This window comes from Rhipicephalus sanguineus, chromosome 1 (genome assembly GCF_013339695.2).
Source record: "Rhipicephalus sanguineus isolate Rsan-2018 chromosome 1, BIME_Rsan_1.4, whole genome shotgun sequence".
Taxonomy (NCBI): domain Eukaryota; kingdom Metazoa; phylum Arthropoda; class Arachnida; order Ixodida; family Ixodidae; genus Rhipicephalus; species Rhipicephalus sanguineus.
The window spans coordinates 35343584-35360057 of NC_051176.1; the positions used below are offsets into that span (position 1 = coordinate 35343584).

The following is a 16474-nucleotide window of genomic DNA, read 5'->3' on the forward strand; positions in this document are numbered from 1 at the left end:
CAGAAAGCTCTTATGAGCGCTTCTTGCCAACTGGGCAGAAATGTTAATATGTCTGTTGAGCGTTTCGTACGCTTGGCACAAAAACCTCTGGCCAGGAAAGTGCTGCGCCTGTGATTCCAATAACACAGTGATCTTTTTTTCACGCATGTGCAATAAAGCAATTATGAATCCCCTGATGTTCACAATGTTTTTGTTTCTAAGGTGTGAGCAACAATCATTCTGGAAATACAACCGCACCTGTCAATGAGCGACTCTCTTATTGATAAAATAACTGTAGCACAAACATACATTATCGAGGGTGAACAGCGCAACGACAACAAAAGAGAGAAAACATGACGTGAAAAATCGCAACTCGCACGAGCAACCACATTAGATAAAACTAACACTTGCTATATTTAGGTTGAAGCATCACCGATGCACATTCAGTAGGACAATTACCAATATAGTTAACGCTATAGCAAGTTTATTGTAACCCTTGAAGAACAAGCGCATAACAGCTGCGCTGTCAAGCCGTGATCCGCCGCAATAATTCCGGCGCTCTCGCTTTCGGTCTCCCCAGAGGCTCCCCTACTGGTGGCACCGCGGCGGCAGCCAGGAGCACTAGGCGCGCCACGCAGTATCCATTCCACGCGGCAGGCCGCACCGTGTGTTTTTCATCGAGCGGCCGTGACTCTACCTCTATTTCACTTAAACACTAGAAACCTCATCAAAACTGGTGCAGTGTTAGGCAAAAACCATTTTTTCATTACCATGTATATGGAGGTTGTGTCCAACATTGCCTCTTTGAGCCCCCCATAACATCATCAGGAGGCCAGACATACTCAAACGACATCGATGGAAACATGAAGTGCTCAAACATTGACATCAGTGTGTGCTTAGTGCTGTATCGTCCAAGACAATCTTGGAGGTTTTGCCGCAGCTTGGCAACAAGACTTGGCAAAATGTTTTTTGCAACAGTCATGAAAACCCATGATGCATGAGGTCTGTGGCTGCTCTTGAGGCAAAAAAAATAAAACTCACTGTCTACATGATAAAACAAGCACATACAAGGCGCAACACACCGTTCAGTGATGACACAAGCTCAAGCTGGCACCCTCACGTGAATGAAACACACTTTATTATCACTGCACAAAACATTTTCAATTTTTTAAGTGTTACGGGGTCTGACATTCCAAATCTTCCCAACGAGGTCACTGCAGAGGAAAGCGGACCATTTATTTCCCGAACGTGCCATGGTAGATTGGAGGGTCAGGACCGCTGATCCTGAGCTGTGGAGTGAATGCATTTCGATGTGGTGCACGTTAGGAGTGGTCTCCCAACACAGTATTTCCCATAGTCAGACGTAAAAGCACGTGTTTAATTAAACTTTCCTGTGTTTTCGAGAAGGTGCACCGAAAGTACATAAGAATATTTTGCACTTTGCACGCATCAAATATGGCCCCCATGGTGACCTCATGCTGAACAGTTAAATGCCAGGGCCACTAAACGTCCTAAATAAGCACATACACACACGAAACACTACCGAGTCACTACTTTTAATTTACATTCAGTACATGCTCATGATGCGGTCCATAGATGAAGAAAGACCACGGATGCTTGCAGTATGAAATAACGACAGATGTGCACTCAAAAGTGCCAGCAGTGAAAATGCATTTTCCTTGGCAATGAGAGCACTACACAACAGAGGCCTTTTGGCAAAGAAGTGGCCAGAGAATCCATGTGTCTGCAAGGTGAGCACATGGATGACAACAGAGGTGTAGAATCTAGCAGTTTTTTCAAGAAAAGCAGAAACAAACTTCGAGAAAGGAAAAAAATTATTTATTTTTCGAAATGCATCGCATTTTGAATACAATTGCTGCAAGCAGCAGCCGCACCATGACACTTAACAAACAGAGTGGGCGGCTCTCTCCGGCCAAGTTACAACCCACTGACTGTTTGCCAAGACGTGTGAGATGAAGAAAGAGAAGGCAAATAAATGTGAAGACACTGAGTGGGAAAGAGAAAGCAAATACTTGCACATCCCATACAACATGACTTCCCTATCGCTTAAATATTGGAGAGATGGCAATGAAGTTGGCAACACTTTGCATGGCACGCATGTGTTTTAAACAGCATGTGCCTATAGACAATACAACAAAATGGTGTCCGTGAAATAGCCACAAATATCACAACATCTGCCCAACAATGTGAACAAGAATGAATGATGAGTACAGGTGTTTCTGCTCGAACCATGTAAGATAAAGGCCCTGTGCACTTCCCAGCCATTGAGACATGGACAGGGATTGCATCCAAGCTGGAATGCAACCAGACTGTTTCCTACAAACACGTTTTTCTACGTACAAGAAAACACCGTAGTGCTTCAAGTAATGTGGTTGTAAAAAAAAAATAATTTGAGAGAGCGAAAAAAAAGAAAGCCAACCGTGGTCCTATACAGAGGAAGGAAATTATTCTTCAGCATGACATGACACACGCATAACAAAATTCACAGCACCAAGTGCAAAACTAGAGTTTTCTTATGACAGAATTTAGCAAAGAGAGAAATGAAGGAGAAGGCTACTGCACAAACTAAAAGCCTCAAACAAGTGTGTGTAACACAAGAAGAGGTCAGAATTTTGATGCATGATAAAAAAAAAAAATAGATGACCCAATGCATAAAAAAAAGCTTTTATCAATGCTCCCTCAAACACTACAACGTGCAGGGAAGATCAATGCAATTTTTTTTTTCACTGGAATGTTTGTATAAATTCTTACTAATATTGGGGCCTCTTTTACAATGAAAACTAGACACTGCCCATCTACCTGCCTTTTGGAGAAATGACAAGCTGCAGCAACCGAAACAGTTACACGATCTGTCAAATGGAAAGTCACAGTTTCACCCCAAAGGTAGTGATAGCGATGTGTCTAACAGCTATAGAAAGCTCTGTCGTTTTGCCATACTAATTAAATTAATTAATGCAAACACGAACACATCTCACTCAATGACCCCGAATACTAGCCTTCACAACAATGGCATGCTCAACATTGCAAACACAACTTTTCGCTCACAAAGATCCAGGGAGACAGTCACACGAAGCTACCAACCCCCTTGGCTCGCTGAACCCTGCCGCAGATCACTTGCACGATAGGGAGCGTGCACCATTTTTGACGACCTGTGCAGCAGAGTCCGCTGTCTTTAACAATTTTGACCTCCCCATGGTGGCCTGGGCAGAGAAGATCGCTACCCTCAAGAAGCACTGTTTTACGTTCAAACGGTGCAAAAACTGCCTTATACAGCTTTGCTTTCTTAATCAATTAGCTACTCAGGCTGGCATTCATCTGTGTAATGAGGCTGAATCATGCCCCACCAAATGGCCCAGACTGCTAACCAAAGTAAGCAGCAGCAGCAGCAGCAGCAATAGCCAGCCCACAGCCTTTGAAAATAGCTCGCACAGTGTAGAATATACAGACCCCAAATAGCCTATTTATTGCGAGAAGTTCAAACAGCAGATGAATTACACAACTTCATCAGTCCCAATTTTCCCTACAATTGGTTACCTCTTGGTGTAAAAATACTGCTGTGTGCTTGCTTGGAAGAGTTATTCAGACACACTTCTACACTGATTCAAAATTTGCCTTTAATGTTTTTTGTAAGACATCAAGTTCCTTAAAATAATTTTTTTTAGGGCCAGTGTCATCTATCTAAATTGTATTCAAGATACACCATGGCAATGGTAAAACCCAAAAATCGTTTTGAAGTTTCAAACTGACCAGCGAGGTGCTATCTGCTACATCAAAGGCAACTAAACGAAATCTTTATACCTGCATATGAATATTTTATGTCACTTCACAGCGTTATCATGAGCCCATTTTTTTTGTCTACTACCGGACAAAGGCCTCTCACAATTATCTCCAACCTACCAGGTTTTTAAACGTGGCGTGTATTAGTGCGGTACATAAAAGAAAGAAACACGACACAGACGCAGAGACAGGTAGCTTCCAGATGTTCATTTCATGCCCTTCAGACCCATTTTATACATGCGCGAGCAAACACGACTCATCTTGCACGTGCTCTTAATCCAATAACGTCATTTCCTTTTCCGACAAAGAAACTGATGGCGAGCTCACACACAAGTTTCATAATTCTGATAGAGCTTCGGCTTCTGTTATTTCCCGTGTGAGCTAATTCCTAAACCGGCCGATAACGGCCGATACAGCTATACAGAATAGGGGAGCACCCACAACCTTCGCAGTGCGCCGCTAAGAACCCCCCCCCCCCCCCCGCAGAAAGCTTATTTCTTGCATTATAGCTATGTTTGCGTAGTCTGTCATTCAGACACTGTTTCGTCTGCCCTATATAGTACTTCCCGCATGATAATGAAAACTTGTAGAGTATACAGCACACACAATGAACTATTCTGACGTGGTGTTTCTTATCACAAGTTGAGTGGGCGACATTATATGGGCAAGTCAGCTTACAAAGCTCCCCTAGTTTACAATAAAGGGCAAAGGGGGGTAGCGCTAGAACCCAAACCAACTCGCCCACTTATCTGTGGTTCTGCAATGCACTCCCCTAGCTTTTTGGGCAATGAAAAAACGACACATACCTTAGCCCTGAGGGCGACTATTTTGAAGTTGTGGGAAATAGTGTGTATACAAGGGATCACACCTACTCTGCAGCCGGAGTAGTCCAGAACTTCATGCCCGTCTTTTTTTACGTGGATATTTGAAAATGCGTTTGGCAATGGACACCTGTAACAGAATTGGATAGCCTGCTTCGGTTAGGTACTTGCTTTGGGTCTCGAAACTGGACGCCATCTTTTGATGACACGATTTTGTCGGCATATTTTAAAACATGTTCGCAATGCCTCTCTTAATGAGCTTTGAGTGCGCAGAAACAAAAGAAAGGAGAGGCTTATTTGCTCGCGTCTCATACCACCACCATGTATGCTCTTCTAAGAGAAATAACCGGATGTTCAAAAAACGAATAGAGCCCTCTTGTGGAAGTTGGCAAGTGACTTTAAGGAACGCAAAACATTCCTTAATTGCAGGCAACACCTCGTCAACCTTTGCTTCTATGTCAACAGCAGCGCAGTCAATTAAAGTCATTGACAAAGCAAAAAGCTTTGCACCCTTTGGTGTTTTCTAGCGCTGTAGACAGGGTACTAAGACCAGATAAAAACAAGTCGCTACGAATGGGTGGTATACACGAACCGATACACACGCCCTTTTTTTGCAAATACAGTGCGTTGTCCGAACAAATAAAAGGGGAAGATAAGTAAAACGATAAAAGTTCTAAAAAATGACTCGCTGACAATGAAACTTCACTTTGAAAGCGCACGGGACCGTATTCATCTATGGCATGTTCAATGGAAGACAACAGAGTGTCGTGAGGGATTGGATAGTACTATAAGTCTTTTATGTCGACCGAAGAGGCTTGGTAACCTTTACGGGCGTGGCCCTTCATGAATTCAATCACTTGATCCGAGCTCCTAATCAAGAACGGCTCAGTGACGAGCAAACAGGCAAGCTTGGCTTAAAGAAACAATGCGACTGACTTCTGCCAGGTGTCAATCTCTGATACAATTACCCTTAAAGGGACGTTGGGTTTGTGGGTTTTAGCACTGAAAAATACCTGAAGGTGACATCATTTGCTATCATTAATACCCTTCCGCAACTTGTCAAGATTCAGCCCATTCTTAGCGACTTGTTTTTTACCTGGTATAAGCAGTATGACACACCTGAAGACACTAAGACTACAGACACAATGCTTCGTGCTTTGCCAATGTTTCTACACTCATCTCAAATACTCAAGGCAGGCATCTCGTCTGTGCAAACACAACCTTATAAAAAACAAAAATATGCAATTTACTGCGTACTGCAGTGCTTCATTTCCATCCCTACCACAAGACAACTGTGTGCCGAGTTCATTAACATGGCTTACAAAGCCTACAAAAATAAGACATGGTCTTTACATAGATGGCGTCTGTGTCCCAGCCTGCCAAAGGTATTGCAGACAACTGCACTGATTTGGAAACACAGGTAAACTAAACACTGACACAGAACATGAAAATAGAGAACATCAACACAAACTGCCTGCACACTAACTCTGTCAAACCATCTCGGTGCATGCTGCCAAGCATTTCGGCACCAAAGAAGGATGGCTTGCCCAGCAGAAACTATGTGACAAGCATATATGGTGGTGAAATGAAGAACAAAATTCTTCACAGACAATCAGCTTAAGAAGCATCATCACACGAAGCTGCTCTCAAAGTTGCCATTGTGAACAGCACCTTGTCCCCACCCCACATCCCCTCCTACATACCTCACTATGAGTGTACAACTCATGAGCAAAAAAAAAGGTCGCCCCACCATGCAAATGCTCGGTAGTGGCACTAGAGTCCTCCGTTTTCTGTATTAACTCAGGAGCGAAAATGGAGAAAAATTTTCCTAAAAGGCTCCTCAGCAGCCCTTGATTTGATCATATACACTGCAAATTGCATCTTTCTAGCACATGATTTTTCCTTTCAAATTGTTCCATTATTACGGGAGATAAGGGAAAACAAAAATGTCACGTGGCCAAGTAGACACTCTGTCCTTCCATGTTGACCTTTCTTTTTGGTTTTCCTGCTTTCTCATGTTTGCACTGTAAGCTCCGCCCCCTCTTTTTTTGTGCCTCTCGCCTCTTGGTGTGCGACAAGCCTCCAGCAGTAGCGTAGCACATTCTGTACTGGACAAGCTACCGAGGTCACGACCCCTAATAAGCTCTATGACTCGAATTTGGGCTCCCTTGAGCGAAACAGCACACCAGCTTTTGTTTGAACATTTCATCGGTGTGACTTGACACTTTGTAGGAATGATTGCCGCAGTGTTATCTATGCACTGTGCTTTTTCTTTTTGCAACACCCGAGCCCAATCTTACTGAGGAGTTTATTTATTCCACACATTTCTGCTTTCCTTTCCCCTGCATGATGCATCTACACTTCTTCACTGTTTATATTGCTGTCTTATGAGCCTAACCAGAAATGCTGCTTCAGTACACAGAGAGAAAGCTGTCAGTGTTATTAAGCAGTGTGTTCACAGCTATGCAAATATGAAACAGTGCAAAGCGTCATCATGTTGCAGCAAAATGCTGGGTAGAGTAGCTTTTCTGGTGACCCTGCCTCGTCTTGTGCTCATTTTTCCGCATCTTTCACCAGTAAATTGAATACCTCAAGCTGGGGTAGCAGCAGTATTTTGTGCTTATCTCACCTCTGCTCAGAAAGACAATTTAGAAAACACACCGGGGGTCTAGATGACAGGAAACGGGTAGGTGGAGATCTGCCCTGAAATTTGGTGCCTTTGCAGAAATCACAATCCTTAGAAAGTTTGCCACTGAGAATTTTTTCAGATTCAACCCAATTTACTTAAAAATCGTACAACCCCTAATATGACCAATATTTGAATCAGACGCAAGTGCAGTGCATGCTCATTCCGAATTAAGTTTTTTTTTTCCACGAAATGATCAAAACCTGGTATGAGCTTCTTATTTCACCACTGTGAAATGCGAAACTCTACGCTTCCTATACTGGATTTTTTCGCCGAGCTTCAAAAACAAACTTTGCCATTTTATTAAAGCACCCAAGTTCAAGTGCTAATGTCAATTCCTCAATTACTAAAGTGAGTCTTTTCAAGACAGAACAAGAAAACACTGAAAGACGGCACAGTAACGGAAAGGCCTGCTTCAACAAGCAGGTACAACCTCCAAAACATCACAAAACAAGTGAGCTGCGCCTTGTATGTGCAATGCTCTCTAATCACACCGTGCGTTCAACACTGACATAGGTCACTAGTAAACATACTATATAAGTATACACTTTTGCTTCTCGCATCAGTTGCCAGTGGCTGAGGACATACTAGAATCCACAAATAACAAAACCACAGAGGTGAAGCGGCAATAAATAAATGACAACACAGGCCCCTGCACAAACACACTGGAGATCAAGTGTATGAAGACAATGAAAGCCACCCGTAATTACAAACTAGGCCAGCGTGCACATGACTTGTGCTCTTCGTCGTGGTCTCACACTGGCCAAGTACTCTCAATTAAACGTGCAGGTTAGGCTCTGCAAGGCCTGTATGCAGATCAATCAGGGCGTAGACCTTCAAGCTAAGTGACAGGCCTCACTTGAGGGAACGGGAATCAAGTTCATTGTGTGGGTGTAGCACAGCAAGTGCCACCAGAAAAATACTGTTGCTATTGTATTACATCGGCTAAAGTACTTTTATTTATTCTCGCAAGCCGCTGCTAAGTAAGATTCTTGCAGATGCTTCGGCAATATTTCTAAAGGAAACAAGAATAGGCAACAATGCTGCCTAGTTTCGATCTTGACGCAGTGCAGTCAAAGGATCTACTGCATCTGCAAAAGGCAGGAACGTAGATACGTATGTACAATCCTGTAAGCATTTGTAAATACCCTGCCTATCAAGAAATTAGGGACACTGAAATGACTCCCAATGCATGTCTGTCTGCACAAACATGGTCACATGTGCAACCTCTAGCTGGGGAAATAGCACCTGTTTGTAGGCTTGCACAAGGCACAACAAATGCCAAAGTTGTAACAAAAATGCTTCTAACAAGTTGACATGCATTCGGAGAAATGACAAAGAGATACGCTTGTTGAGCTGCCGACGATGTCTTTGCTACGTGTCCAACGAGTCTGCGAAACATTAACATTGCACTCAATGAACACACCTCAAGCAAATACGACAACCACGGTGAACGTATCTGCGTGCCTGCCTTTCACGTCAGCAGGGTTCTGTTGATGACAATGCAGGGGTGAAAGCCACTTGCACTGAATGCAACTGCACTAGCACAGTGCCAAATGGAGGGCGAAGTTAAAAAATTTTCAGACCACTACTGATTCACTAGTAGTTGGGAATATAAATTTAAAAGACCATGCTTTGTATAAATGGAAGGCTGATAAGTACTGTGACTGCAAAAGCAACCTGTCAGCTTCAGCCAGCGTCGGGTTAAATGAGAAAGGGTGAAATGAGAAACGCGAGACTCCGGACTCCCAAGTGTCGAAACAATGGCCTTATATGGTCCCTATGTTACATTCACCATTCCTGCTTGCATGCTTGAATGCAAGCGTTTCCTGTGTTTGCAAGATTTATCACAGTCGGTGGTTGGTTAAGAAAACGCCTGCATTTACAACAGAGCCTTTGTACCTGAGAAAGCCCGACGAAAGCTCGAAAACCTGCCAGGCTAAGCAGCAGCTTTTTTTCTTTTTTCTGGCATGAGGGGCTGGTGTGCATTCAATGCAAGTGGCCTCATCAAGGCAGGCATTCCTAGTCCACAGCGCTGGCTTCAGCTCTCCTCTATGAGGCTCAGCATTGTCTGGGCACAGTCAATGTGCTGACTTGAATAGGGAATGGTCATGCTGCTTGAGTATTGCTTCCTGCCCTGCGCAGTGGGGTCACCTGGGTAAGAGGTAGCCATGCCGAATGGCGCTTCACTTGGGAAGGTCGGAGTGCTGCTGCTGGGGGGACCCATGACGCCCGAGTAGTGGGATGCCTCTTCGGGCGAGTGATGACTGAGCTTGCGCCGCTTGTGTGCCAACAGCTCGTCTTCTGCAAATGGAAAGAGGCTCGGCAGTTAGATTGTGCCTTTGCACCAAGTGACTCGTTCCTGCCATAGGAACAAGGGAGAAGCCGAGTGATGAGACGTCGTCAAACAGGGATTGTCGCTGGAGCGAACATCTCAATGAGGGGACTTGTATCCGTCGGGGCAGCAAGTGCTCCCGCTGCTGCCCTGACGAAGACAATTGAATTTTGGCTCCAGTGACAATTTGTTGCTAGGCAATTTTTCATTACCACTGCAATGGCACGTATACTTGAGATAACATTTTACTCAAACTAATGGATGACAACTGGTGGAATGGTTAAGCAAATGACTGCAGTCAAACCTTGCACTAATAAGAAAGTCACATTTGACACATATATGCCTTCATTATACAGTATAATCTCGATGATACAATCATGGCTTGTACAAATTTTGGGGTGAGTGATATGAATTTTTATGTGGTCCCTGCCAAGGCTCTTTAGCCTAGAGTGCACTCGAGTACAGTTGTTGCGAACCAATTTTCACCCGCAAGTTTGACACACTGCCCCGCAGATATGAAGAGGTGCTGCCCGGCAACCATGGAAGACGCAGCAATCATGCGCACACACGAGGAACTCAAGAGTGCGCATGCGCACTGCCAGCTTGGCAAGTTGTAGGCATCACCCATCAGCTGCACGTCGTAACCTCTGAGAAGGAGTGCACAAATACAGTGGAACCTTGTTAATGCGTACCTGCCGGGAACGCCGCATAACTACGCACTAAACAGTAGTACGCATTAACCACCAAGTAAAAATTTGCATCTCCTCGCGTACGCCATCGCCGCCAGCAAAGAAATAAATACAGTGCCACAGCAAATACATATTGCCTAAAGTACCCACTGCAAAGCCTTTTCTTTCTTTTTGCCAAAGTGGAGAAAAGGTTCTGGTACTCGCGCAACCATCCGATAGTGCCGATAGTGCACAGTGGTGACGCCAAGGAGCATTTCAGAACTATTACAGGGCCCATTATACGCAGTGACTGACACAGCGACAGAATGAATGGTGTCGGCTTTCCGCGGTATATGTGTGTGCGTCTGTACCGCGATCTGCTACTAAACGAAAACCGACACAGTTCCAGTGAAACGCGGTACGGCTGCGTGGAGCCGATCGTCTCCTAGCTAGTTGCGTGCAGCGCGTCGTCTTCTCGGCTCACGGCGTCACTGCCGGGCCGCTTACTCTACCGCACGCGCACATTTGTTGTGGGAGTGTTCTTCGCACCCACTTTGCTCCAGACCATCCACAGATGCGGCGAGTAGCTTGTTCGGTTAATGTGGCGACGACGAACTTCCTGCAAGCGATGCGCACTCCGCGATGCTCTAGCGGTCCTGGCAGCGGACGGAAGCGCGTTTCGGTGGTCGCCCAATAAAAGCGTGCAGTATGCTTACAACAGCGCTACGCTTGCTGCACCGTACGCGTGCGTTTAGCGTGATAGCGTCAATGCAAAGAGGTTTCTCGTCGCCCACGACCAGCAATGCTCAACTCCGCAACAGCGAGCTGCTTTCGTTTCTACAAAGCGGTGCGCGCTTGAACACGTCCCCGCACAACGAGGCGGCAGCGGTCGGCGGCCCAGCGCGTTCAGGCTGTCGCCTGTAGGCATAAAGTAGTGCTGCGCCGCACGCGTGCCCGAGCAGATACCTGAAGATACTTATTGTGATAAGGTTGTCGGCGATAAGTCATGCTGGCGCGTTCTTCGGTGGCCGCCGCCTCACCTTCGTTCTTTCCCGATGCTTACCCGCAAAGGCGTCGCCGCAATCACGCGAAAGTTGGAATCAGTGATCGACCGATCTACACACTTCTCGAAAAGACGGAAAACCTTTGGCGGCACATTGTGGCATCAGGAAATTCAGCGGCGCCGTAAAATTTTATTTTACTCATCGGGAAGTTCACACATGAAGGCCAGGGAAGGTCCCAAAGATAGCCTATGAAGAAATGACCACAGGTGAACCTCGAGAGATCTGGACTAGAGTTACTGTATATGCTACCTTTAGGTAGCAGAGTTGCGCCTAACTTTTCCTTGCGCCGCTATTCGTCGAGTGCCATCACGTGGTGCAAAATGACGTCAAATGTTCAATTCCACGCGGTGAAGCCAACTTTAAGTGCCCGACGGCGTGGCGTCGGGCACGTAAACAAGGCTTTCGCCTTAATTATTAGAATGTGTACTGCACAGAATGCGCGGTTCACGTGGACATTTGAAATGAGTTTGAAGCTACTTTTCTGCGCCACTTTTTCGAACAGTGAAGCAGTGGTGAATGATGGTTAATGACAAATGACACTTTGTCAGTGGCCGCCAGCGTAACCACACGCGCAATATTTTGTCGATGGCCCCTGATCAGCTGGCATTGGCGGCCAAAATGCATTCTTATTGTCGGCCATACGTGCGTGAAGTTTCCTCCAAACGCCCTTCAAGACAAATATTTCTCGCTTTACGTCCAGGGGAGAAAAGCTGGTGTGCATGCTGAAAGTAATTGCGCCGCTTTTCGTTGCAAAGTACTGCGCAGAAAAGCGAACTTTAGAGCTGTTCGATCGGAGCATGCATCTTAAAGCTGTGATGGTGGAATCGGCCCACCGCTGTAAAATTCTCTGTGGACGCGATACCTGCGATTCACTTATGGCACCCATGAACTAACTTTTCAATCGCCTAATTCAAATTTCACTGACTTCGTCACCTTTAGTACACTTCATATGCTTTGATTCACTTTAAATCTCACTTGTTTCACTTCATTCACATTTGGTTGTGCGTATGAGCCACTGCTCCACGCCCTGCACTGCACCCGGGATTGGCCGCACTCTGCGAAACTGTTGTTCTTCGCGTCGTTTTCTTCGCGGACACGATCCGTTAGAACCTGTAGCAATATACAGCTTCGCTGTAAAAGTGCAACCGTGCTCAGCGCGTGTGAATAATTCTGCGGCAAGTCGCCTGCACCAGAACATCCATATTTGTCTCCTGCGCACGCGACGAGCAGCTTCACTGCACAGCCATTGAACATAATGGCGGATTTATCCGCAACTCTGCTATCTAAAGGTAGCATATGCAGTAGCTCTAATCTGGACAATGGCACAGATGCCAGAGTGCCTGTGTTAGCTTTGCAATAAAAATGAATGCAGTGGTGGAGGCTACAGATCTGCACAACACTTGAAAGTAAGAAATGGTGTTGCATGAACTTGGCACAAAACAGCAGCACAAAAATAACCTCCCTTTTCGTGCATGGCTGCGGTCAGATTGCTGGGCATCTTCTTCTTTCATCGTGTTCTAGGATGCTAGTGTCACCACTTTTATGGCGCTTACATAAAATTACTGCTTGTATTATGGTACCTTGCTGTCCTGTTCACTTCATTAAAATGAGAGCTTACTGTGCGTCTTCAACCACTCGAGATTTGTTTTTGCAGTTTAGCATCTTGAATTGACAATTTGAAAAAATGTGCAAGATGGCTTTTCCGCAAGGCTTTTTTTGAACCAGGCACAGACTCCTTTTCTCGCCCGTTAGGCTTTTGCTGCTCCCAGCTGCAGTGAAGATTTGCGAGCACCCCAAATGCTTATCAAAAATTACTATGGGATTTTCATGCCTCATTGTAACCCTCAGCCTACGCATGGTGAACGAGGAGCCTGTCGTTTGGGGGACACACTTTCACTGGAACTGGGAGTGGCAGAAACACAAAGAAGAGCAGTCTGTGAACGAGAAAGCCTGGTCGAAAAAAAAATTTGCAGGAAAGCCGCCTTGCAGATTTGTTCAAATTGTCAATTGGTTCATACTAAACTTAGGCGATGAAAGAGAGCAAGAAACAAGGTGAAAACGAGGAGACAGTCTGGTCTGCATCTTGTTTCTCGTGCTGTTTCGTCGTCTATGAAGATGCTGCCATACATGTGGTGACACTCAAACAGCTAAATTTGTACTAGTGGGAAATGGCATTCTATACTACAGGGCAAAGCAATTTCGAACTTCCATCAAGACTTTTGCTCGCTGTTATAATTTCTGAAATTTTCCTAAAAGTAGATTACGAAAAACTTTAACGGGACCGACAACTGGGCAGAACGTGTGATCAGATCCTGGTAGAAATGAAAAGACCATGAAATATAGTGACAGATTCAAGCATCATTTTCGCGTTGTGAGTAGGATTTATACTTATTAAATCGCGCTTAAAAGTAACAAAACCCGGTATGTCACGCAACCTAGCGGAAAAGCCTTGAAGCTGGAATATTAAGTCGGTCACTTTTGTTGTACGTAGTCACATCACGTAGTCTGATGCTGTCATGAGTGCCATAATTGGTTCTCAAAGTTAGAGTAGGTATATTATTATCTATCCCTGCTCTGTTCTGTGCTGCCTATAAAATAAAAGGAGTTGCACGGCGAGAAGCGGCGCTGCCTTTGCGGCTGCCAGTGGCCCATGTCGAGCCGTGGCGCATGTGCGGAGTGCACGCATGCGCGGAGTGCATGCATGTGCGGTAAACTGCTGCGCTTGTACACGAACCGCTCGCGTGCTCATTGTTTGCATCATGTGTTGTCAAGTGTGTATAAGAGTTCCTTTTCACCGCAGATAGAAAAATTCTGATTAAAAATGTTTCACGGCGTTTTCCACGTTACCATTCCGTGACTAGACACTCTGACCAGTTATCTTTCCGTTGTGCTAAAGAAACTAGGTGCCCTAAAAATTGGTTGTCAGCCCCTTCCCAAAAAGGCCTTCCCAGAAGGCTTCCCAGGCCTTCCAAAAAAGACTTTCGAGTGCTGCTCTACTGACCGGAAGGCCCACAAGGCATGTAGATGAATTCAAATGGCTCGCTGCAGTCATTGTCTGACTTGCGAATCAGCTGGAACTTGACTGCCACCTGGTGCTGCAAATTGGTGTCACGGTACGGAGGCGTCTTGAAGACTATGGCCACCTGGGAAGGCAACAAGCGAGTCAGAAGACGACAAGTGTGGATGGCAAACATGACAAATGTGATTCACCACAGATATCAACAAAAACCGCCAGACAGCCACTAGTCCACCAAGGTATTGCACTGCTCAACTCAAGGTTGAGGATTTGATTCTGACGTGGTAACCACGCTTCAAGCCAAGTACAAAAACACCCGAGTACTTATATGTGCACCAAACAGCCTCAGTTGGACAAGATTAGTCCTCCACTGCAGCATGCCTCATCATCAGATTGTGGTTTTGGCACGTGAGACCACAGAATCTATTTTAATTTTTATAAAGCTCACTCGACTAAAACTATGTCTGTTGAAGAGAGAAAGTTTGGCAACCATGTAATGGCCGAACTCACTAGAGCAACAGAGAAAACAACAAGCACACTTAAAGTAGAGCCGTTGCTTTGCTAAAGCACCACATTGTCCAATTGCATTCATTGCACAAGGCGCCGCACCGCTATTCTCTGCGGCAACATCTCCATTTTTCAAATGAGTAAAAAAGTCACAGTTTCGCCGCAAGGGCGAAGCAATGAATGCGATAGCAAGGAACTAATGCTATACGAAGTGAGGCTCGCCAATGGATACTCTCAGTTTGAACAGCGCTTCTGTTGCAAAGGCGGCCGAAGCAGCGAAGGAAACTAGTGTGCTTCAAGTGTCGAGCTGTGACACTTGATAGTTCGCGCTCATCTTCTGTTTGTTCGTTTAGCGGCGTACCTGAGCTCGAGTGACATTCGTACGCGCCGTAACATGAGCGCGGACATCACGGTGAAAGCGTGAAACATTCCTCTACCCCGCGCCACGAGAAAACCGCGCGAGCAGACAGCGGAAGGGCAAGCTTCGCATGCGCAAACATAAGAAGAAGCGAGCGAGCTCGCCGACGACTTTTAAATGCGCCCGTCGGGCTCCTAGCGCCACCTCGCTGGTAATGAAGAAACGCTTATTATCGCCTTCCGTCTCTGAGTCCGTCCAGCGCTAAATGGTGTGTATATAACGCTCGCCGTTAGCTACGTGGAGGATCTGCGTTTCGTGGCGTAGTGGATAGCGCCGCTCGCTGCGGAGCAAGGGGTCCGTGGTTCGATTCCGCGCTTCGGAAGCATTTTTCTGAGTTATTTTTCTTTGGGGCCTTTATATATATATACATACTTATACATATACGGTGCATGACGGCGGCGACGGCGACGGCGACGGCAAAATCCAGCCGAGACTGTCCATATAATTGCTATCGCAATAAAATAGTTGTCAATAGTTCATCACGCCTAGTTTCTTTGCAACTGACGATCTGGAAGCCAGCCTCTAAGATTGCGAACGTGCAAGTACAGCGACTGCATGCTGACGAATTCTGCAACTTCCTCGCACGAAAATGTGTCTAGAATGCCAGAAACATGTGATGCACTTGATGCTGCCAGTGAAGCATGTCAAATAATACCTTTTGAATGAGCATTCACAATTATATCAGCGCACCACCACCACAATCCATGTTAAAACAAGGGTGTCGAACCGAACCTGAACCAAATAATGGTGATCAGAAATGGTTCAAGCCCTTTTTCTACAATGTGCAGGTTAGTAATAGCCCAATGCTTTATTCCAAGCGTACAAGTAATCCTTGCTTGCTGCTTCTCCCGTGCCCAAGTGTATTGTTCCTAACAGTATGTGAATGTGTACTTATTACAAAGCAACTGCTGGTCTGCAGTGACAATGGAATGAAATTGAGAAGCGTGCGATCTTGAGCTTGTTGGTACACATTCATAGTACAGTCGCCGACCGATAAATCGGACACCGATAATTCGGACATGCTCGGTAATTCGGACAGTCGCGCGGCACCGCCGATGATCCCATAGAAGCAATGTGTAAAGACGACTGATATTTCGGACAGCTGCGAGATCTACATTCGATAATCCGGACCCTGTCCGAGACTGTCATGCAAGCCGAATCGCCAGCCATTATCTCCTCCGG

General features: G+C 45.6%; 1 protein-coding gene across 4 annotated transcripts in view; it reads right to left on the reverse strand.

Moving 5' to 3' along the window:
* The window catches only part of LOC119390442 (nuclear factor NF-kappa-B p110 subunit), a 402969-nt gene that overhangs the window by 94016 nt on the left and 292479 nt on the right, over nucleotides 1-16474 (reverse strand). For 3 of the 4 annotated variants that reach the window (XR_007415548.1, XR_007415546.1, XR_007415547.1), the window contains exons 9-10: nucleotides 14353-14494; nucleotides 9439-9588 (exon numbers count right to left, since the gene is read on the reverse strand). Coding sequence is in view for 1 of the 4 variants with exons in the window: in XM_049414032.1 (XP_049269989.1) it covers nucleotides 9326-9588; nucleotides 14353-14494 (405 nt within the window). In the remaining 3 variants the exon portion in view is untranslated. Of the gene's footprint in view, nucleotides 1-1796; nucleotides 9589-14352; nucleotides 14495-16474 lie in introns of those variants that run through there. The other variant, XM_049414032.1, reaches the window with a different exon arrangement.